Consider the following 27,798-nt stretch of genomic DNA (forward strand, 5'->3'; position numbering starts at 1 on the left):
AGATCATTTATCAGAACTTCTCTGACAGCTTTAATGATCATTGTTTTGAACGTGGCAAAATAAATAGGACGATGAAATATCGCTTTTAATATCATAAAACATGCATAGTACCGCTACATTACGTCAATGTCAGGCTTGTACACGAATAGTTACGACTCAACGTCTGAGGTACTTCGGTATTTTATGGTGAGTTTCAACGTTGGTTTGTTTAAACATATTATGACTTGCCATTTGTGTTTTCATTTTATGTCTGCGTATCATCAACTCAATTTGCTGTGACAATAACGTTAGAACAATGTACGTATCACTCATAATCCACAAACCAAGGATTTCGCGCTTTATAATTAGTAGCAGTTCAATTCTCACATAAGAAGAAGAGAAAGAATCCACAAAAGCACTGGATTTCAATCATGTGATGAATAATACGCAACAAAAGAACAAACTAACGGTGTAAAAAAGTCCTGAGTGCTAAATCATGGAATAAATTACTAATTATGAAACGGGTACATCGGTGAAGATGATACTAGAAGAGATGACAGTGTTTAGTGCGCTGCAAGTGGATGTGTTGCATTAAAAATTGAGCACATGCCATAACGCTCATTGCATCAAAGTGGCGACGGAGTAAAAAATATGCTATGTGGCCATAAAAATGTTTACTCAATTCAACACAGACCTATGGATGGCACCGCGTAACAAAGCGGGGATACAAACACCCCTTAGCAACATTCTTCCATCTCATCAATCCGACCAGCAACCTTTCAAATCCAAGCCCGAAACCACCGTGCGTGCACGGACCAAATCTCGCCATGTCTGTGTACCAATAGTACGGCTTAGAATCAATACCCTCGCGCTCAAAGCCATCAATCAACTCCTGGTACTCCTCCTTCCTCATTGATCCACCAAGTATTTCTCCAATATTCGGGAACAACAAGTCAGCGCTTTCAGTGTACTTCGGATCATCCGTAGTTTTCATGTAGAATGGTTTGGCTGCTGTTTCAAAGTTGGTCAGGAAAAGCGGAGTGTTGTCGGCATATGACTTTACGAGAAATACCTCTGCTGCATCGGGTATGTCATCACCTAAAACAAATTCAAGGCCGTTATCTTTCTTGTACCCCGCGTCGTTGAAGTATTTGATCGCATCTTTGTAGCTTATACGTTTAAAAGGGCGTTTGAACTCAAAAAATTCGTAATCGGGACACAGCTCCAAAATATCCTCCCTCATTTTTTCGTAGAAACCAGTTACCACCGTGTACACCATGTCCTCGATAACGCTAAGCAGGTCATCAAAGCAAATATCTGCCAACTCAGCCTCCACATGCGTATACTCTGTCAAATGCCGTGTTGTGTTGCTCTTTTCAGCCCTGTAGCTGTACACCATGCAATATGCCTTCATAGCAACAGGCACTACGGTTTCAAGATAAAGCTGGGATGACTGTGTTAAAAACGCCTTCTTTCCAAAGTAATCAAGCTTAAACAGCGTGCTACCACCCTCTACCTGTGTTTGCACGAGGGTCGGCGGCGTTATTTCCGTGAATTCCCTTTCATAAAAAAATTCCCTGAAACACCGCAACATGTACGAACGCGCCTTCAAAAAAAATATGCGCTCGGGTGTCCTCAGTGCCAAATGCCCATTTTCCAGCAAAGAAAATGCCTGCGTGTCCTTATTGACAGGAAAAGATGGCGCAATTTTCCTTACATCATAGTGATCGATGTGGAACTCAACCTCAGCACCGTCCTTGGTAAAATTTTCCTTGACAGTGCCATAGAAATCCATGGATGTCCATCTCGTAAGGTTATCAGCATCAATTTTGTGCGGATACAAACATTTCAGTATCTTGTATTGTGCGAACATGTTGATGAAACAGCCTGCCTGTCCTGCATTGCGCCTGTTGTACACCCATCCGAACGAGTGTATCTTTTGTAAGATGTGAGACTTGTTGATTTCCTTGAGTGGCACTTTTGTGTACTCAGATTTGTCAAATTCTCTTGATTCCGTCATTTTTTGATGGGTTAAAAAGTGCAGTTTCATTAATTTACCAAGCGAAAATGACCTTGATGAGAGAAAATAACGAAACCGTGAATTTACCTGTTAAGGCGCCGAGTTCACCAAAAATAAATGAGAAATGTGCTATTATATGCAAAATACCATGCAAATTTAACGTGTGTTTGTCTGAATGTACGGATAAATACATTTTTCTGTTTTTTCATTTTTTAGAATTTTTACCAATTTCCGTGGAAACTAAAAATAGTGGTAGCATGGCACCGCAATAATCAATCCGCACGTACAAACAGATGTGCTTTCATGCCTTGAACTGCACTTCTTGATTATGGATGTTCCTAAATTCATGATCTCAAATCTACCTAAAATGCATTTTTTACCATTAATAGCATTCTCTACTCCTGGATGTGTCCTCAAATTGACTAGCCCCTATTTCAGAGATGGAGAGTTTCAAGGACTACAAAATACTGTCCAGAAGAGACAACAGCACCGCACTTTTGGGCACATTAAACGGTGTACAGAGCATAGTAGTGGTACAGAACAAAGAAGTGGATCTGAAAGAAATACCAAAGATGAAAATGGAAAAGTACACGGTAATAACAGACAATCCGCCATATAGAAGTATGGAAAGTGCAAATTATTATCTACGAGTGACCAGTCCATGCACGCAGCAGCACATTAAAAAGTACGATAGGCCTGAGTACAGGAGCGAAACATACGATGAATACCTGGAATATCTGCAGAAAGATAAGTTATCAACCAACTGGATACAGAAGATAAGAGACGGAGAATGTGAACAACCTATTTACCATGATGACCGGTTCATAATCATAAATGATTACAAATGGGACATGTCTGATGTCAGTCAACTGTATTTGCTCTTGATATTCAAGGATCATGGCCTGTTTACAATCCGTGAGTTAAGTTTGGCTTTATGTAAAGAGGCGAAAATCATGATATTACAGATTTTGAGCACTAGGTATGGACTGGAGGAGAAGGATGTACTGATGTATTTCCACTATAAGCCATCATACTACGTTTTACATGTGCATGTTGTTAATTTGGAACGGAGAATGGAACCGGGCATGATGGTGGGGCGTGCTATCTTGTTGGACGATATTGTGGAGAACCTGATGATTGATCCGTTGTATTACAAGAAGAGAAAACTCTTCTACGTTGGTAGTTAGGTTAATGAATTGCGATTGATCTCCATGTTTTATGCCATTTTTTGTTATAAATCGTTGTTCTTTTTTCCCAATGCCATCGTATCTTCTGTGGATGTAGAGTAGGATGATTATATAATCTGCAAATGCTTAACAGTAAATCGATGAGTACTGTTCTGATTTGTAAGGAATTTGATGGAAATGGGGTATTTTATGAAAACCTCAAAAAATAGCACAATGGGCCCGTAGTAGCTCCCTTGTGAAGTAATGAAGCGCATATATGCAACGTTTTTATGAGATCCTCATGATTTCTTCCATGAATAAATGTTTGGGACATAAAACACGCCTCGAGAGTTAAATAAATCTTTGCGACTGTAATTAAGCATTGTACTTGGTATAGCTACGTAGATCTCATCTAAAGTTGCTATCTCTATTTTTAGGATGATTAGTGCCGTTATATTTGATTTGGTGGTGGACATTTGATCCTATCTGTGTGGATCGAGTCCGAAAATGCGTGTTGTAGATCAGCATTCCACAAAATTGTTGCATTATACCTCTATAAACTCGTAGGCTCTGGCATTTATCAATGATTTAGCATGCTACCTGGTGATTACTATTTTAATATGATGATCTCAACATGATGTGATGCACTTTTGATTGATTTAAGTTTTTTCTCAATTAATTTGGTATTTCGTGGATTTATCCAAAAATAGGGTTAAATACGCAAAATTACAATGTTGTTATCAGTTTGCTATTCTAAAGAGATATTATTCCATAACTCTGCCATTTATTTATTGCTTTTAACTCGAAATTCGATTTTTCGTATAATTAAAGGCTTTTTGATTGGCAATGAACAAAGTTCTCACCCTTTTAGTTCAAATAGAAACTTGTGCGGCACCTATTCCGGAACCAACATCACATTTACCGATCTGATTTCGCTAATTGCTTCATATTTGTACGAAAAAAGACTTTGTTTGGAGAAAGGTTGATTTTGGCACTCAAGCTTTGCAGAGAAGATGTTACACAGACCAACACTACCTAATCCCTACAATACATTGTATTTGACATGTTATCCATCAAAGACATGCTTTAAATGTCATCTTATATTAAAAAATATCTCCTTTTCAAGAACTTTCCTGTTTACACTGTCGAACACATCCAACATCCTATAAATTAAGCATTTTATCAATTTCCTGCTTTTTATTGCCTTTTTTGACTTTGCTGTCGCGTTCATACGCTTCAAAAGCTTTTGCCAATTTTAACATCACATCTATCATTTTAGCGTCCAATTGCACGTTCCTTACCATGCTATACCTGTGGCACATCATTGTTCTCGTCTTCAATACACATTTCACGCTTTTTCTCTCTCGTCGCAACTACCAGACCCGCCAAACAAATTCGTTCCGTATTACCCTAACTCCGCCTTTTCCACCTCGCTATCAAACAAGTTTGTCAACAAGCACGTCTACCAAATCTACGATACCGTATGTTTGTGCAAAACAGAGCGTATACCAGCACCAAGAACTCATTTTAAGTGATCACAATCATTGGTGTCATATCGATCATCTTATTCGTTCAGATAATTAAGCAGAGATCCAATAATGTTCAATTAAAAGCATACTGCAGATTAAATAGCAGCTGCAAAGAATTATTCCCAATCACTTTTATTAACTGCTCGTATCACAGTTGTCATAAAATTTTGATGATACAAATATTTTTATTTATGAGGTGATGTTTCGACACCTTGACATGAGTTTAGTTCAAATACATCGTAGTTGTACCTTTTTCAGAAATAAATCTGCTTAGAACTTACTGTGCCCAGTACTACCATTACATCTTAACAAATACGTGCTCAACCACCTTTTTATTGTTCACTACAACGTAAAAATAACCTTTCAATCACTTGCTCTCATCCTTCCAAGCGATTGGCCGTGCCCATTTCCTGTCATACATCGCTCTCATTTTTAATCTATCACGTCTTATAAAACGGATGATCAGCAAAGATTGATAAATGTAGGATGCGCGACAGCAGTGAAGGACAGCAAATGCTGCGCACCATGGATGAATTACATGGTTCAGGATCGCTGTTCATTAACTTACACTTTTACGGACTATTTTCTTTTAGAAGTATCCAAAAAGATGATCGGTAAAAATACTTGAGAATACCACATATAGAGTAATGTGTGTGCACGCACTCACACAGAGGATGTATTATTACATGATCTGTTGTGTGAAGAATGTGCAGAGCAAACAAAGTATTAAATGTCGTACTGCTACACGCCACATAGGTCATTCTTCATTGCTATCAAGCAAAACTCATTTATCTGTCTTACTTGTCACAACAAAATTCAAGAAGACAAAGTCAAAACAAAGTTACGCCATAGTGATTGATAGAAGAGAAGGCTCCGTTCATCAACAGCACAATGTTGTTATAATTCTTACGGTACGCCTTTAGCGCTCACCAATTCGTTTGTTTGTACTTTTTGCTTTCAAGCTGTCATATGGAAATGAAATATCATTTCTTTCGCGTAATCATTTACTTGGCTGTCACTGATCTAGGCGTATAATTCGTTCATCCTCAGAAACAAAGCGATACACATGTGTTACAGAACATGCCGTCACACAGTGACACACCACGGCAATACTGTCGCACTGCGAGGTTGCTCGCCTAGCGCAAAAGGTGTCCTATTAGGTTGATTGAATGTCAAGACGATGCTGTCATCAATCGAAAAATAAGAGCAACAAACAAATGTGACAGTTTTGATAGCACTTACAAAAATATAAAAGGAAGGCTTAGGCAAGCTACGGGATGGAGCCTGGGAAGAAGATTAATGACGTTATGTCGCTAAATGAAATGTTGGGGCGCAAGAAAAAGATGTTTGAAATAGGCTTTGTGATGGACGATAACTTGGCAAACCGCAACAGTTTGTTCAAGGCAGCCCGGTACGGCGAGAAGGACAGCGACGGCTACAAGGAAAAGAGGGGTGATATAGAACATTCCCGAGAGGGGCGATACAGGGAGTATGATAGGATTGGCTATGGAAGCGACAGGGAAATGAGCAAGTATTGTGATGATAGAGGCGAAAATGGTTGGTACAGAAACGATTGCTATAAGTATGATGGTACGGCGCGCAGGTGGGACGGCCGTGCGCTGGCCAAAGAGGATCAATCCAGCAATGTTCGCACCAGATCATTCGAGTACGATGACGAGAGCACCGATCACGCTGCACAAAGCCAAAGCTCGCGCAGAGATACGCTGGGATACGAAAGCGAGGATGAGGATGTTGTAATGGCGAACATCCTGCTTAGTTTAGCGAAGAAATAGCAGCTGAATGGTAATTTAATACGCACTAGAAAAAACCGTAAATAAAGTTCTCTACAACACAAATGCTACGAATTGGTAAGCCTGTGCTTTTCTGCGGTACCGCCTTAAGGTGATTTTGTGACAAAATTGTAATAAATTCGTGGTAAAGACTTTTGCTACCAAAACAACACCATATTTTTGATAAAACCTGCGTGTCAACTTCATAAAATATCATAACTCAGAAATGATTGGTGCTATATTCTCCGAGGATGACGTGTTTAAACAAATTCCTGTTTGAAACTTTTTTACCAAAATGTTTCAGAATAGGTAGTTGAATAAAAAACCACTGCTTTTAATACCAACATACATTTCTCAGGTCTGGGATGTGTTCATTCTATTTTACTCATGGTTCTCTTTTTGCGTTGTCTAAGCTGTTTCAATATTTTCTTTCTTGTTTCATAGTCGCAACATCTGCTCATCCATACGAGCACTTCCTCGCCCTTCTTTCCCCAACACTCGTTCATCATCTTTTTGACGAACAAATTCTTCTTCTTTGTCTCTTCATTGCCCATTAGATAATACCTCACAATTTCGATGTCTCCTTTAAACGATTCTTTGCCAAAATTCTCTGAAAAAACATCATTAATATTCATGTTGTGCTCCTTAATGATAAATAGCCTTTTTGTCACTGGCAAGCATCTTAAATTCACGCAACCATTGATAAACAGGAAGCTTTTTAGGTCTCTGTAGTATTTTTTGATAACCTGCTCAGCCATTTTGTCGTTCCTTTGCGACTGCAATTTCAATAAAATCTTCTGTATGACATTTTCATGCAGAGTAGTCAAATCCAGGCTGTGCACCAGCTCTACGGTGTTATCATATTTCTCTATGAATGATTGTACCATGTAATTGCTGTATTTGTTCGCTGCCAACGATTGCAGATCGTTTTTGATTCTTTTAAATATGATTTTAGTTTCATTTTCTCCCATGATTTTCACAAAGTGCTCCAAAAAGAAAGAATATTTCATTTCTGTTAGTGTTTCGTACGTAAAAAGAGTCTTAAGCACGTGCTTTATTATTGACTTCTTGGCATTTTGAATGTCTCTGGCTAACGAATACGAGTGGCCGGTATCACTATGGCTTCTCCTTCCCACCTTCTGATTCTCTACTCCGCTTTCACACTCACTATGCGCACCACCGGACCGCAAATACACGAGTACCGTGTTCAAAACGCACTCTTTCTCAAACTCAATGTTCTCCGGCGTGATAACGGTTTTATATCCCATCTCGATCATTTTTCTCACGACAAAGGTGGCATGGCCATCATTAAAACACTTTTGCAGATTTGCATCCATGTAATCCGTAAGGAATGCAAACACACCTTTTCCGACAAAGACCTCCAAAACTTTGCTTCCCAGATTATGGTAAATCATGTTTTCGATTTTCATCCTTTTGGAAAGTTCCACGAGCTGCTTGTCATCACATATTTCCACAATTTCTTGAATTTTGTCGGTTGTTATTTTTGAGACGGATAACTCGGTTATGTATGGCTTTATCTGCAAGCATACCCGTGAAAGTGTTGGTTTGTTGGCAGCCAGAATGGACATATCAAGATCTTTCAAATAAATAGCGGTTTGCTCCATCGGTTTTCTGGTGAAATGGGTCAGAAATATCGGAAGAATTAAAAACGGTACAAAGTCTGGCGGCTGCAAATATCACCACTACTTGGGATGCTTTCGTTGTGCAATGTGTCAGAAACAAAAGCACAAGCTTTCAAATTAGAGCTCGCCTCTAATACTAATTCTTTGCACTTGTTCATATTCTGAAGACTAACAATCTTGGCATCATAAATTACACATATCAACGCAATAAAGTGCATTAGTGTTCTTCATGATCTATGCATGCTCTACTTTGATATGGTCGTACGAATAAATAATACCAAAACACATATACCGCTATTTTAGAGCGTGGTTCTCACGATTTACAATTTTTAAATAGCAAGGAATTGCACATCTACGTTTGAATCTTACCATGGACGTGAATTAGAAGTTTACTCTTCTATCACACGCTACTCTCATCGTTACGGTCACCACGGGATACTCTGAAATAACCGAGCACATTTGTTAATACCATTTTTCTAGCAATCACATCCAGGGACCTATTCGTCAATTCATTGCTGCACGCCGGCATAATATTTTAGCGTATGCTTCGAGTAGGTACATCCCAGTATGGACCGCATTTTTGAAATTAACCTATTGGTGCCATCGCAAAGTTTATAGCTATTGTACACGAACATCTCCGTTTTCAAGTCCTTTTCCCTTTCATTGTTGGTACACAGCATAAAAAATGCTAGAAAGGATGCCAGATTAAACCCCTAAGGCTTGCAATTCACTGTTCGCTTTTATATTTCCAAAACACGTTCATTTATCACTTTCAGAGCTGTTCTATAAATGAATGATTTCTCTTGGTACTGAATACGGCACGTTTCCGTTCAAATATCACAGGAAAATGACTAAATGTCAATGATCAATCAAAAGCATAAATTTAATTAAATTTGATCTTTTATCATCGAAGGTCGTACGCGTAAAATTATGGTAAGTCTGTTGCGGCCAAAACCCCCCTACTTAAAAAATTCTATTTGTGCCCATTTAATGTACCAGTTCTGTCCTTTCTGTAGGACGCTTCTCCTTATCAACAGGATGAACGGCACGACCTCGTTCTGCTGTCGCACATGTTCGTATTCTGAATCAGTTGGCCGTATTCACGAACGAATAGTGTTTGACAAGGAAATTAAGGAAAGAATCGTGTGGAAAGAGGATGTAATGCGTAGCATGGCCAAATGTGAGAAAATATGTGAGAAATGCGGATATAATACCGCTACTTTCTATGAAATGCAAACACGCAGCGCAGATGAGCCCATGACCATTTTCTATCAATGTCTGCAATGCAAAAATACGTGGAAGGAGTAGAAATGCTCCCACACGCAGGTTCAACCCAATAAAATATAACAATAAAGATGTTTGCACAAAAACATCTTATATTTGACCCGTTTAGCAGGAACACGCCAAGCTTGTGCACCTTTTCTCGTAGAGGCATCGCATCACGGCATGCATCAGCAGTTCGTTCAGTTCTTTTCGCTAATGTGCGTTTATTCACTTTCTCATACCGCATCATCTAAACAAACTTTTTTAGTCCGCTGGGATGGCCGTGGCCACCGTAGTTCTTGGAGGATATTGGCGAGCCATACTGTGCAACATTCTCGCACCGCAACAGAAAGGTACGCCCGGTATGCTCAGATCGCTTTTTTCGCTACCGAAACTCATGTTCTCTAGTGCGTGGCGTACCACCGGTTAACACATATGGCAGGAACACTTCGCTCGATGACCAAGATGTCGTTAAAACGGGCGTGACCAGAGCAAAAGCAAGATCTTGAAAACACAAAAGCATTTAAACTCCCAACGATCTTTAATAAAACCTTATAATTCTTCACGTGCCTTCTTCTCGGCCTCAGGCACAGCCTCTGCAGGCTTAGCACCAGCAGCAGACATCAAAGGCATTACCTCCCTTTCAAACTCCTTCTGCCTTAACGACACATCATCGGAAGATATACCACTGAGCGGGTTCTTCGCATCCTTGAGGAAATCCTCAAGTTTTGTGATCGCCTTATAGGCCTCGACACGAACCTCCTGCGCAACTGTGGGTTGCTGGGCTGCCGAATTGACCACATCCTTGTAACTCTCCAATTCCTTGACACGCTGGTCCTTCACCTTCATCCTCTCATCCGCAGCCTTGTTAGACTCACGGTCCTTCAACATTTCACCTCGTCTCGCATCACTGAGCTCGTAATCAGTCTTTACAAATTTGACCTTCGCCTCCTTCTTTGTATGCTTATCGACTGCCGTTACGTGAATGTCACGCTGCTTATCAATGCTTATCGTTACCTCAATTTGCGGAACACCTCGCGGCTGCGGCTTGTCAAGCGTTAGCTCAAACTCACCAAGATGCATGTTTTTGTGATATTGGTATCGCAGACCCTGCGCCACACGAATGTTCACCTTCATTTGGTTGTCGTGTCCCGTTGTGAATGTCTTGGTCTGTGTTGCGGGGATTGCACTCTCCATGTCGAGAATGCTCTCGAACGTGTCTGAATCTACGCATATACCGATGTTCATCGGCACCACATCGATCAGATGAATGCTGTCGTCCTGCAGATAATTGAGCATGTTCGCAGAGTAGTAAGCAGCGCCCTCTGCAACCACCGTATCCGGGTTCAGCTCAGCACTCACCTTGTCACGGCCAAATATTTCGTACAAAATGTTCCTGACGAACGGAACTCGCGTACTACCACCAACAAGAAGCACCTTCTTGATGTCGTCCTTGTCCTTATCAAGCTTCTGCCTGTACTTGTACAGAATGCCATCCACTTCACCTGTCAGGTAGTGTTTGACCCTCTTGGCGACTTCGTCGCACACCTTGTTAAACTCGCTCGTCTTCAGCTTGAATGTGAACACCTTGTCTCCCAAGTAGATGAACTCATCTTCAAACTCAGCATCTCCGCCCTCCTCAAGCTGCATCGTGCACAGACTTATCTTGAATCTCTCAGCAAAGCCTCTCAAACGCAGCTTCTCCACATCGTTCAGCAAAATACTGCTCTTTTCCATGAGGCCGTAGAAGTACTTGAAGAGACAGTCGTTTATATTTTCACCACCGAGGAAGTTACTGCCCGAATAGGTCTGCACCTCGAGAACACCTCCCTCATACTCAAGTATGGACACATCCAAGGTACCACCTCCAAGATCAAACACCAAGAACGAGTCCAAAGCCATGCTTCTATCCTTGTTTCTGACCTGGTACGCATACGCAGCGGCAACCGGCTCGTTGACAGTACGCGAGAGGCTGATTCCGGCAATGGTGGCCGCCGTCCTCGTAGCCTGCACCTGCATCTCCGAAAAGTACGCAGGCACAGTTATAATCACATTGGCGACGTTCTTTGCGCCGTAGCGGTCGTTTACCACCTTCATCAGATGCTCAAGGACATACGCCGACGAATCAATCGCCGACACCTTCTTGACAACCTCACCGTTAACATCCTTCACCAGCATGTAGATACTCTTCTTTGAAGGATCTTTCTCGTTAACAACCTCCTCAAGAGCATAGGTCACCTTATTCTTGATTCCACTCAGCGATGGATCATCCTGCAATGAGGACAAGCCCATATAACGCTTGAAAGCATACAGATATGTGTTTGGAGAGGGCGTCCTCATATTCTCGTTGTAAACTTCCCAGCCCGTCTTGGCCATGTACTGCTGTTTCTTTGTAACCTCATCTCTGTAGGGCAAAAATTTGACAATACTTGGCAATGTCTGCCTCCCCTGGCCAAGATCGAGTATTTCCATCGATGTGGCTCCACTCGACCCCACAACACCCACACAAGAATACGTCGTACCCAGATCGATACCGATCGCCCATCCCTTTAGAAGGCTATCATCGGCATCCTCCCTGTCCTCGGGGATGTCGTCTAGCTGTATGGCCTCACACCAAACCGCCCCCAGGACGGTAAATGCGAGAATGAAAAGCTTGAATGTCCAAAGCATGGGTCAAAATTTTTACCAGTTTTTATATTTTTGGAGTTTAAAAATCAGCCAATAGAATTTTTACATTTGTAAAATAAATGAGCAATCAACAGGTCTAAATCAAAGCATATGCGCGAATCACAGGCGAATATACTGGTAATGCATATGTTTGTTGGCAGCACGAATTTGTTTAGATTAGTAAATTAATTTATTTTTACTACACCGGAATTTACACTAAAAATACGTAATTAAAATTTTATTTCATAAGGTGTTGTACGTTGAGATTGTGTTGGTATCATCAAAGGTACGAATATTCTACTGCCTGATAAACGACCGGAATCGTTTGCCATCTCCTGGTATGCCATACTTGCATACATGATCAGCTGGAAGGTATGCATAGTGTTGTATTGCCTTCTGGTCTTTTGTTCCGCAGGTTCGTATTGATAACGTGATTTCAGAGCTTATCCAAAAGTTTTAATTGACTAAGAGGGTTGTGAATGTAACACATCAGATAGAGGGTCATGTTACCGATAGTTTGCAAAAATGAGCTGCAGGGAAGCTTTTCTGGCCTTGCTCTTTATTAATTCACTTCAAATTTAGCCTTTGGCTGATAAATTAAACAATTCAATTCCAATAATACTTTTAACCACACCCAAAATAAAGCATTGTAACGAAGGAATGAATTTATTGACTTAATTCAAGCAATTTAGGAATTGATTGTGCAATATTGAACATGTGCACCCATAAAATTCGATTTTGAACGAGCACAGTTATATTTACGGAAGATGCTCCTCCAAAAAGCGATTTAAAACGTAAAGTGCTTATTAAAAATCTTCTTTTGGTCACATTCTGTGATGCTTTAGCTCAAAAACAGGAATAAAACGAATTATGTAAATATTTGGTTTTTTATTACCTTGTTGTATCCCAGTTTATACAAACAAACCGCAGATAAGCACCGGATATCAACTCGTAGTAACATGAGATGTTCCGTTGGGCCCATCAATCAAGGCGTATTCGTTTCATGAATAGTGTTTCGTACTTTGGGTGTTAAATGTGGTGATCATTCGCTCGTAACTTAGCGAAACTCTTGGCATTCAAGCACGCTATGTTCTCTGGCACAGCTGCAGTATTTTTGCAGTCTGCTCCGCCGAGAAACATTTGGATTGTGAATACGGCTTTATCCGGTGTGGTGTAATAGGTTAATGAGACATATCGTGGAAGAACGATCACTAGTGTGATTATACCAAGATGTCTTTTTTTATCAAAGTTCATTTATTTATCTCCACACACAATAACGCCCAACTAAACACGCTTTGCCAATACGCTGAGACTAAGCGTGGCCACTTGTCTGTAGTTCATATTTTTCTGTTGCAATTCGTGTAGTAGGAGCTTTTACAATTATCATGGATAAGGATGTGATATCGATGTTACTTCGTACAATTCGCACCAATTGATGTTTTAAAGAATTTCTATCTGCAACCGTGTTCGTTTAAGATTGTGAACAGTTCTTTGCATCGTTTAGTAAAATGTGTTTACCGTACCTCCGTATTACAACGGTACATCGCATAGGATTGCGTAGTTAATGAAGCGAAATAATGAAAATACGAAATTTATCGTTTTTGATAAATTAATCACAAAAATTAAATTGGACATCTTTGACATCACCAACGGAGCCTCATATCACTTGTGTTGTTCAAGGTTGGTAGCTGCGCACCTAGTGATCACACATTTGGTTGTTATTTTTTGATGAACTCTTTCGTGTTCGGACATGTACCATATTTGCAGATGTTGAATATGCACCACGTTGCGTATTAACACCGTTCTACTTGAAAAGTACTAAAACATACGATTTAGTAAAAAGTAGTGGCATTCGTTCATACAAGCTGTGGTTACGAGTGTTTCTTGGTGAGAGGATGTCTAAGACAAGATTTTATCGTAGTTCCCGTTGTACATCAGCACATTATGTGTTGGAGTGATGCTGAACGATTCTTTTATGAAAATTAAACTTCTACTCGGTTTAAAACAATCTTGAACGGAACAGAGTGTGGCACGGGAAGACCACACATCCAAATTTTATCAATTCATAGCTCCGTTTACCAAATCAATCTTTCGCCAATACTTTTTAAACAATTTTGCATGCCATGTTCAACAGCATTGTGGCTAAGATGGCAGAATAACGTGTTGTTAACTCTAAATGTGCACCATCCCTGCACACATCATCAGCATGTTCTGTGATTGACCAAACATGGCTCAGATATGAAAATGATGGTTATATCAGTATGAAGGTAAGCGTTTATTCTACAACTTATGATTTTATCGGTTGATTGACCCGAAGTGCTCTTCAAACGTGTGAGCGAAGCACTGTGTGAACATGTGGTGGTGGCCTTGCAGGTGTTAGTACGCATCCGTACGATGCTCGTTACTACCATTTTTATTGGAAGCTTTTCCAATAAACGGCTCGTTGACTCTTATCCTCGCATTCTTCCTAGGAACATCCATGGCTTGTTATAGTATCGTAACCAGACATAGCTCAGTTATTGTGCGTGTTTGACCGCGTTTCTTTTGTCATAGCCGCTGCTGCCTGTTTAGCACTGTGCTATTAATCAGGCTTTAAACCGATAAAGTGCTATGATAGTGTGAAGCGTAAAAAACGCTTTTACATCGTAGACTTCGGTAACTGAGATGTAGCAGGTAAATTTATTTAGTTCACGCTTTTGTTCGACTCGGCACCGTGGTTGATCCAAAATAATGTTACATTAAGTGCATCTGTGCCCTCTTTTGCCCAATTTAAGGCTATGTGGATTCATTTACATGGTGCCGCACCCAATGAGAGATTATAAAATAACTAGTAAAATAATATTCGACAAATCCACCAGGAACACGATATACTGATCATAGATCATCATTTATTTCAGCTTTTTGAGGAAATTTCTAAACGCCTTCGGATCCTCTACAAAATACTCGGCCTTGCTGATCTTTTTACCAACCACAATACCTACAAAACACTCACGACCGAACATCTTCTCGTCTGTAGTGTCATCGCCAGCACATAACCCGAAATCACAGTTTTCATATTGCTTGATCACGTAGTCTTTTCCAATATCCCTGCAATTCGCCTCTACGATACACTTTCCAACCTTCACGTTGGCCCTACCCTTGAGTGCCTGCACCAGTGCCTTTCTGCACCGTTCAGCCTGTTCGTCCTTGTAAGAATCATCGGCATTGCGATAATGGAAGACCAACGCCGTGTTCTTCTCTTCAAGCTTGGTGTTTGGTGTGCATGCAACGTACTCGTTAATTATCTGGCGTGCCACGTCCATCCACGACAAATCAACATCTCGCCTGATCCACTGCCCCTTTTTGCGGTAAAATGCGCTATGCTCGGCATATAGTTGTATCTTCGGGTTGGTAAACCACTTCTCAGCTTCATCTTTGCTTCTACCGGTTGCGATTACAACCGTTGTATTCTTCAAATCGGTAAGGTACTCCAGCAAACTGATTATTTCAGCAGAGGGAGCAGCATCTGACGGAACCGGTACTATTTCTGTGAGTGTTCCGTCATAATCCAAAACAATAACACGTTTGTTTGCCTTCTCAAATGCTTGCAGAATCTTCGTCTCTTCCAGCTGCTTTGGTTCCTTGTCTTTCGCAACATTCTCCCTGTATTCCATCTTCTTCGCGAGATCGCTGACCGCCATACCACGTAGTACCTCCTTGTTACGTGAATGCATGGCGTCTGTACCAAGCGATAGTCCCTCTCTCATTTTTGCAAGCAACTCGTTCGAATCATTCGGGTTTACGAGCAGCGATGTGAAATGATTGACAGAATTGACCGAAAGAACAAATGGTGCGCTGTTCACAGCAACAAAATCGCAGCATCCCTTGTTTGTGACTGAATGATCGAACAGAAAAAGGCCCAAGTCCGCAGCTGCAAGAAACGAGTAGTATTCCAGATCGTTGGTTGGTGTAACCGTAAGCACACTGTCTGTCCCTCGCGTTGTTGTGATAAAGCTCACTCCCTTTGATATCTCTATCCGTTTCTGAGCATCAAGTTGATTGGAATGTGTCTCGATCTGCACCAGGACAGCTTCTGTATCACCAAGCAGTTCATTGAATGCGATAAGAACATTCTCAGATAGTTCACTGTTTACAGTATTTAGGATTGTTAGGATTATTTTTTTGCCCTTGTAATTCTCCCTGATTTGGGCCACACGCTCTTCCATCCTAGGGTTTCCTTTTATCATGTTAATGTAATCCATATCAAGTCCAACCTGCAGAATCTGTATGCTAACGGACTGTTCGTCAAAATTTGGGATGTTGATTGCGCACAGTTCCAAGAATGAGGTCACTTCATCTGCATTCTGGAAGACCAGATGAGCCTTCAAAAGCGAGTTCAGAATTTCCATGTTGTTATAAACACACTTGAAGAATTCAATCTTGAAGAACGGCGTCAGGAAGACAACACTCACCCTTATGTTATCAAAATAGCCTGGCAGCAGCCAGAGCTCCGGGTCCATAATGATTATTTCGTCGTTCTTTTTTACCGCGTTCTTCAGCACCTTGTAGTACGATTCATTGTAACTTACGAAGTCCTCGTACATAAGTTTTTCATCATAATCCTTGAAAAGAGCATCCCACTCTCTTGCAAACGCCAAATATTTCAGATATTGCGCAAACCTACAAGGCTCATAGTTGTACTTCTTTAAACTGGGCAGCACGGGCAGACAATGCTTGCTTTGAAGAAAAGACTTTATCTTGGCCTTGTATTCTTCCGTTAGAATATCACTTACCTTCTTCTTGTAGTTGTCAGGCACGCCCACAAACACTACATCGCTAAGAGTGCTTATGAACGATGCGTAGCTCGGGTTCTTGTAGCATTTTATGAAGCTCGGCTCTTTAGTCTTGTTCAGCGCCTTCAAACCACTCGACCTGTTCGTATTGCTCGAGTCGAGCAGCAGCGAACAAGCATTCTCAATTATCGCGTCTTCTTTCTCTTTATCAACTGTTATTCCATATATTAATCGACTTACAACAACGTATTTACACATTACTGTTACCAAAACCATTCCTTTTAAACCTTAAAAGGAGTGATCCTTCGCTTTAATAGGTCACGTGGAGTTTAAAGTGATAAATAACAAGTCAATGATAAATCAGCAAACAAATGAATTGGCACAGCACTGATCAAAACAGTTCGTAAAATTTGGCAAAGCGTCAGACTAAGCCTGTGTAGGAAAGGGTATCAAATTAAAATCTGATGTTTCTTGATCCACTATATCAAAAAATATCGGCAAAATTTATATGAAATCATTTCTTTGTCATTCGTTTATGTTCAAATGATTTATGTACTGATCATTTTTAGAGGTTTGTACGTAATTATGTTGCTTTCTCCAGGTTTATTTTTGGACAACAGATCTGAGATTGTTTCTCTGCCATACCTGAACATATATTTTTTATAGATCGCAATCATTGTGGTAGCCACAAAACATGTTCTGAATCGATTATGTCTTTTAGGCCATAACAATCGTTATTTAAGACTGAATACTCGTCCATACTGACAGTATTATATCCTGGCATTGAGGTTTATAACTCCCATTCCTCTTGATATTCATGATATTGCACCTTGAGTTTTACATTTGATGCGGTAGCACCCTTTAAAATGGCATATGTCACCAAAGCTGACATGAGGGAGTTAATGGTCGCAATTATATAACTAAACACAAAAATAAAGCATACCATGTTAATATGACCCGTAAGCATTCGATCACAGCTGTTGACACGAACGACGTGCAATTTTATCGTGTATGCTTATTTGTCCCAGCAGTCCTCCTTCTTTTTTCATCCAAAGTACGATTATCATTTCTTCTTTTTCTCATTTGTTCGCTAATCATCCACCTATAAATTCCACAATAGTCAGAGCGGATTACCCAAATTCAAACAATTGGTGTGATGAACCACAAACTCGAACACATTTTTAAATCTCTGTAAAAAATATATTTCAATAATTATTCTGTTAGGTGATCACATCCCAGTAGATAAGCTTTAGCTATTCATAAAGCGGTATAAATGGTGATTTGGAACTAAAGAACCATTCTTTTGATGGCAAAACATAGCCGCACCATCTACATGCACTTAACTTACGATATATCAATCAATTTTAACGTAAATAGTACATCATAGCATCACGAGTGTTCATTTTTATTCCTACGTAAACGATCGTTCTTTAAGGTAACTATCAGGGCTTCCTATTACATCACCGAACACCAATCGATATGTGTTAAATCACAATTTCGGCTAAAAACTGATGTTCAATCCTATCAAAACATAAAAAGTACAAAAATTAGGACAATTTTACGATGAAAGAGTAAATTCTTAACGAATAACCAGATTTGGACTGTAAACGGATGAAGTAGCGTAAAAAGTTTGTTGCTGAAGCCATTGCCATCTTCATGCCAACATAAAGCACCAATTACAGTTTAAAAATATCACCAGTCATACATTACAATAAAAGTACACACATTGCGATATGTCCCGGTGCCGATACCAAAATTTGAAGAAAAGCTTCGTCTAACTATTCGGTATTAAACTGATCCATGTAAACAAAAGTACAAAACCGAGTCATATTCTTATTTATTGATCTCTCTTTCGATATAATTAACAATTTTTTCGCATTTATCACCTATCCTGTCGTACAAGGTCTCATCAACCTCTCTAACGAGAACCATTTTGTCCACCTTGTCAATTACGCATTTCATCCGTTCATTCACCAGAAATTTACCGAGATCAGCCTCTAAGTACTCTTCCGACACACCAAATGTCAGCGCCATGGACTCCAACCCTATTGAAGAGTAACTCTCGAGCAATTGGTTGTACGAGCGTATCTTAATCTCGTTTATGAAAAAATGTATCTTGTCGCCAATGAAAATATCATCTAGAAAATGTGACGAAAAGGCAATTAAACAGGGAAATATCTTGTCATAATAACAGTTGTAGATGGACTGCGCCAAATCATAAGCCAAGTTTACATGGTGCTTCACTTCAAGCACATCCGTGCTTTTGAGAACCCTCTCGTGGAGCTGCACTCGACTGAAAGAAAGAAGACCACAGAAAATTGTATAGTTGACCGCGGTTTCGTAGCTATACAGTTCGCTGCACTGAAATGTGGCCAGTGATGAGGCAAAAAGATCAGCTGCCTGTTCATAATTACTTTTCAACAGGTTATAAAAGGCGTAATACACCTTAAACTTGTTTTTTCGGTCCCAATCACAGTCTTTCTCACTCAGTTTCAACCCTACATTTATTTTGTCATGTATCAGGGAGTAGTCCTTAAATATCATTCCAAGCCTAATTTGACAAAGAACAATGTCCATTTTTGTGGATGTGGTCAACCCTACATCACTGCTTTCCTCTAAAAAAGAGGAAAGATCTCCAATCTTCGCCAGGTACTCCAATCGTTCCTTTTTAATATTCTTGCCATCATCTTCAGTCTGCTGCTCAGATATCCTCCGCAGAACCTCCTCGTTTTTTTTAAGGATTGGATGATACACCTCTGGTTCATCCGGCAGTATGTGCTTGTTGCAGAGAGCATGGTACATGTGCCCCATTTCATTTTCTATTAAATAGTTTTTCAGTTCTGTATGATCACCCTCTTTCGACTTCTTTATTTTCGCCAAGATCTCAAGCGTGGGCTCCTTGAACTCCGATTCCATGCAGGGGTGCAAATTTACGTGTTTTTGATAAATTGTTTTCATTTGGAATGGCAACAAAGATAAATGACAGCCATTTCTGGAGTAGCAAGCGAATTTATTACCAATAACAGCTACGGTTGACAATATTACATTTTCAAATTAAAGTTGTCTTTATCAGCAGCAAGTCAACATTGTTTTGACTGTAAACAGCTGTCAATTAATTTGTTGTATCTCTTAACGTACACGCCTATTTACTGAAGTAACACATCTCGTATGGCTTAGCATCCCAATTTCCACGCTAATCTAACAAGTACCTCAAACTGCAATGAATATGATTAAATATTTAAATTGGCTGTCATCATCAGAATAACGGGCTAATAACACAGTTTATATCCACCTCGTATTCTTTTTGTACAAGAAAATGAAGCTTGGTCCTTTGAACATTCTCAGTTTGTAAATCATTTTATTGTTTTTGCCATACTTTTGTTTTGCAAATTTAAATGGCCCCCAGAATGGAGGACAAAACCAACAAAATTCTCAACACGCGCACCATCAGAATAGAGAACACGCCAGATACATTCAACATCACCAGCATAATAGATTTAATAAAAGATTGTGAATTAGAATCCATAGTCGTAGAGAATGGTGTTTATTATTTAAACTTCTTCGAATACTTTGTTTTTTACATAGCGTATAATGAACTGATAAAGGAAGGAAACGTCGGCGAGGATATAGCTATAAGTTACGTTGAAAGCGGTGCTATGCCGGCGAACAAGCTGCTTGCCCATCAGGCTGGTGCCTCACGAAGCATTTATTTCTCTAATATTGATGATAATATGGACAAGGAATACTTCGAAAGTATTTGTATGAAACACGGAGAGATAGAAAACATGAAGATAAGTAAAGAGAAAAGACATGTACAGATAAGGTTCTACAAGTTTGAAAGCGCCATGAGCTGCATGGAGAGCCTGCACAAGGGCAACGGGAAGAGTAGGCGGTACGGGTTTCACAGGATGAAATCGCACAACAAGGCGTTCCACTGCAACAGAACACTATATCTGGGTAACGTACAGAGCGAAGTTACGGCATCAGGTGTTCTCAACCACTGTCGAGGCGGTGCAATCTTTTCTATAAAGTTTTTAAGGGAGAAAAAGTGTGCTTTTCTTACTTTTATAAATCCACATGCCGCAGAAGCATTTCTTCATAACTGTTCGCTCAACCCACTCACCGTTAAAAAACACAGGATTAAAGTTACTCACGGAAATAATTCTAACATTCCCATAAACATGATGCTTGCGCTGTACCATGGTTCAACAAGGTCAATACAGGTAAAAAATATCGATGATGTTCTTGATATGGAGCAGATCGAAAGTGTGTACAAGGAAAATGGTGCTGTAGTCTACAATTTTCTATCGCTGTATGCGGCCACGAAAGCAATGGAAAACTTAAGGAGTACTTGTAACGAGGATCAGGTCATGTATGTCCCCGATAGATGTGATATTGTCAATTCGACCGAGGTGATGCTGTACATGCACTACAATGAATTTATTAAGAAGAATTAAAGATTGTCATTTTGGCTACATCCTGAGAATTTTGCCTTTTTATCGATGTTTTACCTGTCTGCGCAATAAACGGCCCATTAAATATTTTTCGCTACTTTTATCGTGTTACTGTGTTTTTTACACGGTTGTACCGCTATCAGGTGTTATTTTTGCGTCAAACAAAGGCTTTAGCGGTTCAAAGAGTTGTAATTGATCCTTTTTACGACGAATATCGCTATTAATTCTGTTTGCTCCATATGATGTTTTCAAACGCTATTCGACAGAAGAATAGCTTCTTATTCAACAGAGAATTCTCCAGGTTGATAAACATGGTGAGTATTTTGAGTAGGCATGATACAGGATTTCATGACAACGTACAGTATTGTTTATTAGAACTAGTTGGATATATGTGATAGAACAGCTTCTTGTCTGTACTACTTGTTCACACAGATTATTTACGTACTTTGGCCGAAGTTACTCCTTGCTAGCGTTTTTGTGATGCATTCTCAGCGTAATTTTTGGCATATTTATCGGTTTGATCGAAGTACCTTCACAGAAAATCTGCCGGACCTCTAATTTATAGGATAACTATGACTCATGAAAATGGATTAACTCGGCCAAAACTTACAAAAACGCGGTTTGATGAAGAATTTTTGTTGAAATAAACTGCACATCAGCATCCAAAAACGATATATCGCGGTAATGAGTAGTGCGTCATGTTATTTAAGATAGATCCTTGATGTGATGAACTGCTGTAAGGCCGTGTTTCTCTCTGCAGTGATCAATTCATAAGCTAATTTGCTCGCCATTACTTATTTGAGTGTTTATCGCTAAATCCGTGTAATACGAGAGCCTTCTGTTACAACGCGTTAAACCAATGCGGTACTTCAAATTGACCCTTCATTGTGTTTGTTGCCATCAATTCAGAGGAGGTGCTAAAAAAACAGCAAGAAGTTGCCCAAGAGAAATCGATCATACTGCGGTTATACAAGAATTGCTGTAAATCCTTCAAATGTGACATATTACACTACAAAATAAGGAACAAGGAGAACACAGAGTTGTACAAGCACTGCAAATACTATTTTCTTATCAAGTTTATAATACTGCACAGCTATGATGAACTTGTCAGTTCTATCGACTTGAAATTGATTGTTAGCGACGAAAAACTTTTTCTTTATCTGCTAGAAAAGGTGATCGATGACTCTGATCTGGTCAGAGCCCGTAAGATGCTTATGTTTGCCAAAAAGCACAAGTATTTTAACAGAAAATATTACGACTTGAAGGAAAGGTACAAAAGAGTGTGCAGACGGGCAAGAAAGTTTGCTTTATACGAGTAAAAAGTTTGTGAGGTGTTGTATACGAATGTGATGGTGTTTAAAAAGTATTTGATCTGTTTATTATGTAAATTGCGCTGAGTTTGACGTGAAAAGTTTTTATTACCTTGGCTTGAGTGCTGCACAGCGTATAATTCGTAGTTCAGATGAGCCTGCCTCGTAAGAAAACATAAACCATATTAATGTTCGAATCAAGGATATTCTGCTAGATCAAATTTCATACGCTCATCCGTTGTAAAACCATATGATTGTCTTGAACAGCTGATCACTTCGTCATAAAAACATTTTATTCGGCTCTCGTATTCAACCCGAGCACACCATGAACTGTAATAGCCATCTAACACGCGATGTAGGGTGGTGAGCCTTGCAAGATTTATCCACACCAAGAGAGATTTTTACGACAGGCAGCAGCTCTGCATCGTGACAGAGCCGTTCACAACGTGCACGCAGCACATGACATAGTTAACAATTCTCCAAATATATCATTTATTCTACTTCATAAACAGCAAATTGCACAAGCTCGTTTTTAAACACTTTCTCATCAAGATTCTTTTGTTTAATTTTGTTAACATTGATGTCATTAAAACAGTACCACTTATCACATCTCCTACCATAAACATAGGAATGGTTTTCTAATATTTCAGTTCGTTTGACTTTAACCGGCACTTTATCTCTAACAATGATGCTTCTGAGAAAATATTTTTTTGAATTTACTGTGACTTCGGGATCGCATATGTACTCGTAAGTACTGAAATCGAAATTTTTGAGTTTCTTCTGAAATTTTATTATTATGATCTGTGAGAAAACCACGCTTTTATCCATACTGGAGTTGTTAAATGTTTCTTGCAAAAGCCCTAAGGCACCTATTCGCGTGTTGTTTTCCAGTATGGGGCATCGACAATAGTAGGACGGTACATTAATGTACGGATTTATCTTCTTACAATCGTCGTAGGAAAGGAACAAATTACTATCAGGAAATTCTGTTGTTATATTTCTGGCCAGATATTGGTAAATTACCGCTGGATCATTTCCTCGTTTATTCCAGTCAACGTTTTTGTGATCTCTAAAAATTTTTTTGTAGTGTGGCAGCGGATCTATGTGCGATCTGCTTTTTATTTTTTTAATCAGTTTTACGAGGTTGTAGACCACAGGGTTTTGGCTCTTATCCTTTTTTGTAATTGTTGTTGCAAAATATTTGCAGCTCAGCAGGCTTTGAATAGTACTATTTATGTAACATACCCCCGTCTTATTGTCTAGTTTGCAGACTCCCTTTGGGCGGAACACCTCGTATAATATGTAGACTGAAGCCACGAGCGCGATTATTCCACCTATGATCAGTATGTAGAGGTATGTTTGCTTTTTAGACATTGATGCCCTTAGCACCGTTTCTTTTATATTTTTTAATCATACCCCGAAGGGATATTTCTTTAATATGGCTATTTGCACGAATTTAGTTACATTACATCGTATTGTGAGTAGCAGGGGAATGATAAGTAAATTTATTTACATTACATCGTATTACATAAAAACTGTGAAGAAGACTATGATCATCTTTTTTGCACTATATCACATTTTTAATAGGTTAAAATATCACAATTAACCATCATTAATCAGATAAAATACGTACAACAAAGAACACTCCTGTCTAATCCTATACTTACTAATTTATCTTGTTTTGGGAGTTAGCTCATCACTTATTTGGTCATGTTGGGATAGAACATTAGGTACATTGCGATGAATGGTCACATACCGTGCAATTTACTAGTAGGGTGCACGTACTATCCATTCTGAACATTTTATCATTCGGTCCTATACCAAGCTCTTAATTATTATTTCTCGTATGGCTAAGGATTGGTGCTATTCTTTGGGAACGGAAATATGGTTTTTACACAAAGTACGTTTATTCACCTCCTCTATGAATATACTAACCACCTACGGTAGCACAGGGCTGCAACGGGATGCTTATCTAAAAGTATCGAACGAAAGAAGTGCCGAAAATTGGTATGTTAAAGCATCTTTGAACCGCTGTAAAGTAATTTTAACGCATCAGGGTCTGTCGATGCCTATATATTGATGATAGACCGGTATGAAGGCTCTTAGTAAGAAGTTAAACACTGGCACCAGAACTGCAGTCCTGTTTGTTCTTCAACAACTTTATTTAAAGCTGAGCTTGGTCACAAAGCGTATGTGCTATTAAGTCTGGCATAAGAAGGCATCATTAAGAATGGCACTCTTCACGTTAGAAAATGGCGAATACCACTATTTTTTGTTCCGTACACACGCTCAGCACTAATGCGATATTTCAACGAATGGAAATTTAATGTATACTACCAACGCTCGCCCAAGGATGATTCATCTGTTTTCACACACTTCATTTTAATCTTCGGGCCCAGTTCTTTTAGTCCAATTTTTACGCACCGACCCTCATTTCTCAGAATTTTGTAGTGCCTCACGTAAATGCACTCACCATCCCTCGTAAAATTTATGACTCGCTCTACACTATCCACGTTTTCGAAATGCTGCCTGCCAAACAGTTTCTTAAACGCATCATCCTTGTCGAACCCACTGAACGTCAGCAAGGCATCGCTCTTGTAATTACCATTGACAGAATAAGCATCAAATCCCATAACCTGCAAATAAATGGTCATCTGTTCGTTTGCTTTGCTCATTTTTATGTGTATGCTGTTCTTAGACTCTTTAAGAACTATGAAGGTGTCTATACGATACATTTCGGCCAATTTCTTGTATAGTTTGAAGTCAAACTTGTTGGTCTCGTTGAATCGTGTGTTTGTATTAGGTTCAAACATTCTCTTGATCGAATTTAACAAGATCTTTGCTTTCTTTGATATTTTGCCGTATCTAACGATGAACTTGATCTGATCCTCGACATTCTCTGACATGGGTAAACCGAAAAGATTCGAAAAATTATAAAAGCACCAATAACGAATAATCGATTGAACAAAATGAACTAAACAGCTTGAAAACAACAAACTCTACGATAAAACATTCGCTGTCATGGTGTTTTTAGTTACTTCGTGCAGTAGGAATGAAAATATTGGGCACTCTTGGTGAGGGCACGGTAATTGTTATTTGATTGAAGCATTAGATCGGCCCAGTATCGCTTCATACAAAACAATTTGACTTATAAACGGGGTATACATGACAAATCATCTATGCTGTCACGTACAAACTTAGTCTGCTATTTTTACGCCGTAGACCGGTATTAAACATATTTCTAGCTGAGAGCGTTATATTTGAAACAAAATCAGCGTTAAATTGATGTAACGCGCTCCTACATTCAACCACGTTCTATGGTGAACGTATCCAGAAAGAAGAGCAGCTTGATACAAGCATGGCACAGATAAACTTGTTCACAATGAAATGTATTTGTCCCACAAAGTAATACCATTTTGCTTGGATTGTGCATATTTCGGGTATAAACAACACGATTAACGCGGTACACCATTTTATACCCGTTGAACAAACAGTACCTCGATTAAAGTATGCTCACGTGGTTTATCACACCATTATGAGATTCTTGCCGTGCAAGATCATCATAGAAGATTATTTTGTCTTAGAAACCATTCAACTGCAGTATCATCTCATGACATGATTACAAGGTAAATTGATCATGCTCAAATAGAATTCATTCATGCACAAAAGTATAAATAAAACCGTTTTTCACATTGCATGACCGATTATAGCCCTGATGATGACTCACAGCTCTACAGCAATGTGAAGGAGATCGAGTCACTCTTAAAGGAGTGCCAAGATCAGGTAACTGGTAAGTTGTTGATTCTAATTAGATAATTTAAAGGGCATTTACAAAAGCATACAGGAATATGTGCAGGAAAAAAGTGATCTGGTAAACGAGCGGAATATAACGGCAGAAAAAATTATAAGCGAGTTGCTGCAGAGCATTGATGCCCTCAAAAAGGAGAGGAAAGACATGAAAAGTTCGTATTTCAAAATAAAGGCAGGTATGAAGAGCTTGTTCGAGATTAACAGCTGCAAACAGGAAGGTGAAAAGAATGCTGATCATTAAAACCGGTGTATGTGCATTGCATACAGGCATGTGTACAACGATGCGGTGTGAGCCTGATTTGTATTCTTTGTGGCGCGGCACAGATGAACCAATGATCCGTGAACTGAAGGTTATCGAAGTTAATGCTGGTTTTAATGCGCTGGCAGACAGGCTGCGGCTCAGTAATCGATCAGGTTTTCTTAAACAAACCATCTGATTACGAATCGTTCACCGAGTAAAAAATGAACGTGCGCCCCGCATAAACTACCAGCACTAAATTTTTTATTGCAGATCGTTTGTTCATCCTCCCACACAGCTACGGCAAAAACCTCTTTGCGTTAAGACGGCCATCAAAGCAACAACTGCAAAGTTTGTTTTGTACGAAGGCAATGCGTTTGACAGAGCATACACCCAAAAACGGCTTACCATCGGTTGCTACCTTATGAGGACTCTCGCACTATGAATTGCCATAGAACAGCTAATTGACAGGTGTAGCCTGCATTTGAGTACCAACCGATCTAAAAAATTGAAAATGTGCCGGCAGCACGAGCCGTGAAATGAACCGCTGTGGCACCGAGCATGCGATCCTGTACCTTCGACCAACTCTACTCACAAATTTACCAACGAAATTTAATATTAAACCAACTTTTCTTCGTGCTCAACCGCATAGCCCACGTTCAAATTGCTTTCAAGGTGTGTGGTAGGCATTTCATTCTCATCAAGGGCAAGGTCTTTCTTAAGCGCATCAATACCATCATCGGTGATGAAAAAATACGCGTGCCTCCAAACAAATTGTTTTCTGGCGAATCCCTTGGATACCAAGCTGATCATAAACTTCATCACCTCTTTGTCATTAATCTCCAGCTCCGAATGTATCTGACCGCTCTTTTCCTCAACCAGGCACACACCTTCTCTAAAAAAGTACTTCTTGATCGTGAGCATCTCTTCGCGTGTCAATTTCATGTTTTCTATGGGGTATGGAATTAAACGGATAAAATTATTTTATGGTGATGTTAGAAGGGTTGGTTGATTCATGGACCAAAGACCGTGGCTAAGACCGCTCCTAGCAGACCAGAAAAGCGTATTGTAGGGTTGTTGTATGAGGAGGTCAATAAACGTACTTTTTGCAAATAAATGAAACGAGTTGATCAATGTGATCCCTGCCGTGCAGTAGA

At 39.6% G+C, this 27,798-nt stretch overlaps 14 protein-coding genes across 14 annotated transcripts; 5 read left to right on the forward strand and 9 right to left on the reverse strand.

Moving 5' to 3' along the window:
- Positions 1–636: 636 nt before the first annotated feature.
- On the reverse strand, positions 637–2,108 carry VCUG_01395 (asparagine-tRNA ligase). Its single transcript, XM_008076198.1, has one exon. It carries the CDS (start codon positions 2,027–2,029, stop codon positions 674–676), a length of 1,356 nt encoding a protein of 451 aa, XP_008074389.1. The 5' UTR covers positions 2,030–2,108; the 3' UTR covers positions 637–673.
- A 331-nt stretch (positions 2,109–2,439) lies between these two features.
- Positions 2,440–3,535, forward strand: VCUG_01396 (uncharacterized protein; the record flags this gene model as incomplete). Its single annotated transcript, XM_008076224.1, has 1 exon — positions 2,440–3,535. One exon carries the CDS (start codon positions 2,440–2,442, stop codon positions 3,184–3,186), a length of 747 nt encoding a protein of 248 aa, XP_008074415.1. The 3' UTR covers positions 3,187–3,535.
- A 2,436-nt stretch (positions 3,536–5,971) lies between these two features.
- On the forward strand, positions 5,972–6,487 carry VCUG_01397 (uncharacterized protein; the record flags this gene model as incomplete). The annotated part of the gene is made up of 1 exon (XM_008076225.1): positions 5,972–6,487. The coding sequence occupies one exon, from the start codon at positions 5,972–5,974 to the stop codon at positions 6,485–6,487; it is 516 nt and encodes a 171-aa protein (XP_008074416.1).
- Positions 6,488–6,764: 277 nt separating this feature from the next.
- VCUG_01398 (uncharacterized protein) lies at positions 6,765–8,136 on the reverse strand. Its single transcript, XM_008076226.1, has one exon. The coding sequence runs from the start codon at positions 8,107–8,109 to the stop codon at positions 6,856–6,858; it is 1,254 nt and encodes a 417-aa protein (XP_008074417.1). The 5' UTR covers positions 8,110–8,136; the 3' UTR covers positions 6,765–6,855.
- A 981-nt stretch (positions 8,137–9,117) lies between these two features.
- On the forward strand, positions 9,118–9,492 carry VCUG_01399 (uncharacterized protein; the record flags this gene model as incomplete). The annotated part of the gene is made up of 1 exon (XM_008076227.1): positions 9,118–9,492. The coding sequence occupies one exon, from the start codon at positions 9,118–9,120 to the stop codon at positions 9,433–9,435; it is 318 nt and encodes a 105-aa protein (XP_008074418.1). The 3' UTR covers positions 9,436–9,492.
- A 426-nt stretch (positions 9,493–9,918) lies between these two features.
- VCUG_01400 (uncharacterized protein) lies at positions 9,919–12,060 on the reverse strand (the record flags this gene model as incomplete). Its single annotated transcript, XM_008076228.1, has 1 exon — positions 9,919–12,060. One exon carries the CDS (start codon positions 12,058–12,060, stop codon positions 9,943–9,945), a length of 2,118 nt encoding a protein of 705 aa, XP_008074419.1. The 3' UTR covers positions 9,919–9,942.
- A 2,885-nt stretch (positions 12,061–14,945) lies between these two features.
- On the reverse strand, positions 14,946–17,253 carry VCUG_01401 (trehalose-phosphatase; the record flags this gene model as incomplete). The annotated part of the gene is made up of 1 exon (XM_008076199.1): positions 14,946–17,253. Exon 1 carries the CDS (start codon positions 17,103–17,105, stop codon positions 14,946–14,948), a length of 2,160 nt encoding a protein of 719 aa, XP_008074390.1. The 5' UTR covers positions 17,106–17,253.
- A 1,395-nt stretch (positions 17,254–18,648) lies between these two features.
- Positions 18,649–19,745, reverse strand: VCUG_01402 (uncharacterized protein; the record flags this gene model as incomplete). Its single annotated transcript, XM_008076229.1, has 1 exon — positions 18,649–19,745. One exon carries the CDS (start codon positions 19,743–19,745, stop codon positions 18,663–18,665), a length of 1,083 nt encoding a protein of 360 aa, XP_008074420.1. The 3' UTR covers positions 18,649–18,662.
- Positions 19,746–20,236: 491 nt separating this feature from the next.
- VCUG_01403 (uncharacterized protein) lies at positions 20,237–21,299 on the forward strand (the record flags this gene model as incomplete). Its single annotated transcript, XM_008076230.1, has 1 exon — positions 20,237–21,299. The coding sequence occupies one exon, from the start codon at positions 20,237–20,239 to the stop codon at positions 21,284–21,286; it is 1,050 nt and encodes a 349-aa protein (XP_008074421.1). The 3' UTR covers positions 21,287–21,299.
- An 871-nt stretch (positions 21,300–22,170) lies between these two features.
- On the forward strand, positions 22,171–22,677 carry VCUG_01404 (uncharacterized protein; the record flags this gene model as incomplete). Its single annotated transcript, XM_008076231.1, has 1 exon — positions 22,171–22,677. A coding segment is annotated over one exon (432 nt), but the record flags the coding sequence as incomplete, so codon positions are not given.
- Positions 22,678–22,682: 5 nt separating this feature from the next.
- VCUG_01405 (uncharacterized protein) lies at positions 22,683–23,983 on the reverse strand. The gene has a single exon (XM_008076232.1). The coding sequence runs from the start codon at positions 23,965–23,967 to the stop codon at positions 23,086–23,088; it is 882 nt and encodes a 293-aa protein (XP_008074423.1). The 5' UTR covers positions 23,968–23,983; the 3' UTR covers positions 22,683–23,085.
- A 914-nt stretch (positions 23,984–24,897) lies between these two features.
- On the reverse strand, positions 24,898–25,577 carry VCUG_01406 (uncharacterized protein). The gene has a single exon (XM_008076233.1). It carries the CDS (start codon positions 25,497–25,499, stop codon positions 24,927–24,929), a length of 573 nt encoding a protein of 190 aa, XP_008074424.1. The 5' UTR covers positions 25,500–25,577; the 3' UTR covers positions 24,898–24,926.
- An 833-nt stretch (positions 25,578–26,410) lies between these two features.
- VCUG_01407 (uncharacterized protein) lies at positions 26,411–26,836 on the reverse strand (the record flags this gene model as incomplete). The annotated part of the gene is made up of 1 exon (XM_008076234.1): positions 26,411–26,836. One exon carries the CDS (start codon positions 26,834–26,836, stop codon positions 26,411–26,413), a length of 426 nt encoding a protein of 141 aa, XP_008074425.1.
- Positions 26,837–27,259: 423 nt separating this feature from the next.
- Positions 27,260–27,586, reverse strand: VCUG_01408 (uncharacterized protein; the record flags this gene model as incomplete). The annotated part of the gene is made up of 1 exon (XM_008076235.1): positions 27,260–27,586. One exon carries the CDS (start codon positions 27,584–27,586, stop codon positions 27,260–27,262), a length of 327 nt encoding a protein of 108 aa, XP_008074426.1.
- Between the last annotated feature and the right edge of the window lie 212 nt (positions 27,587–27,798).

This window comes from Vavraia culicis, assembly GCF_000192795.1.
Source record: "Vavraia culicis subsp. floridensis unplaced genomic scaffold supercont1.21, whole genome shotgun sequence".
NCBI classification, from domain to species: Eukaryota; Fungi; Microsporidia; family Pleistophoridae; genus Vavraia; species Vavraia culicis.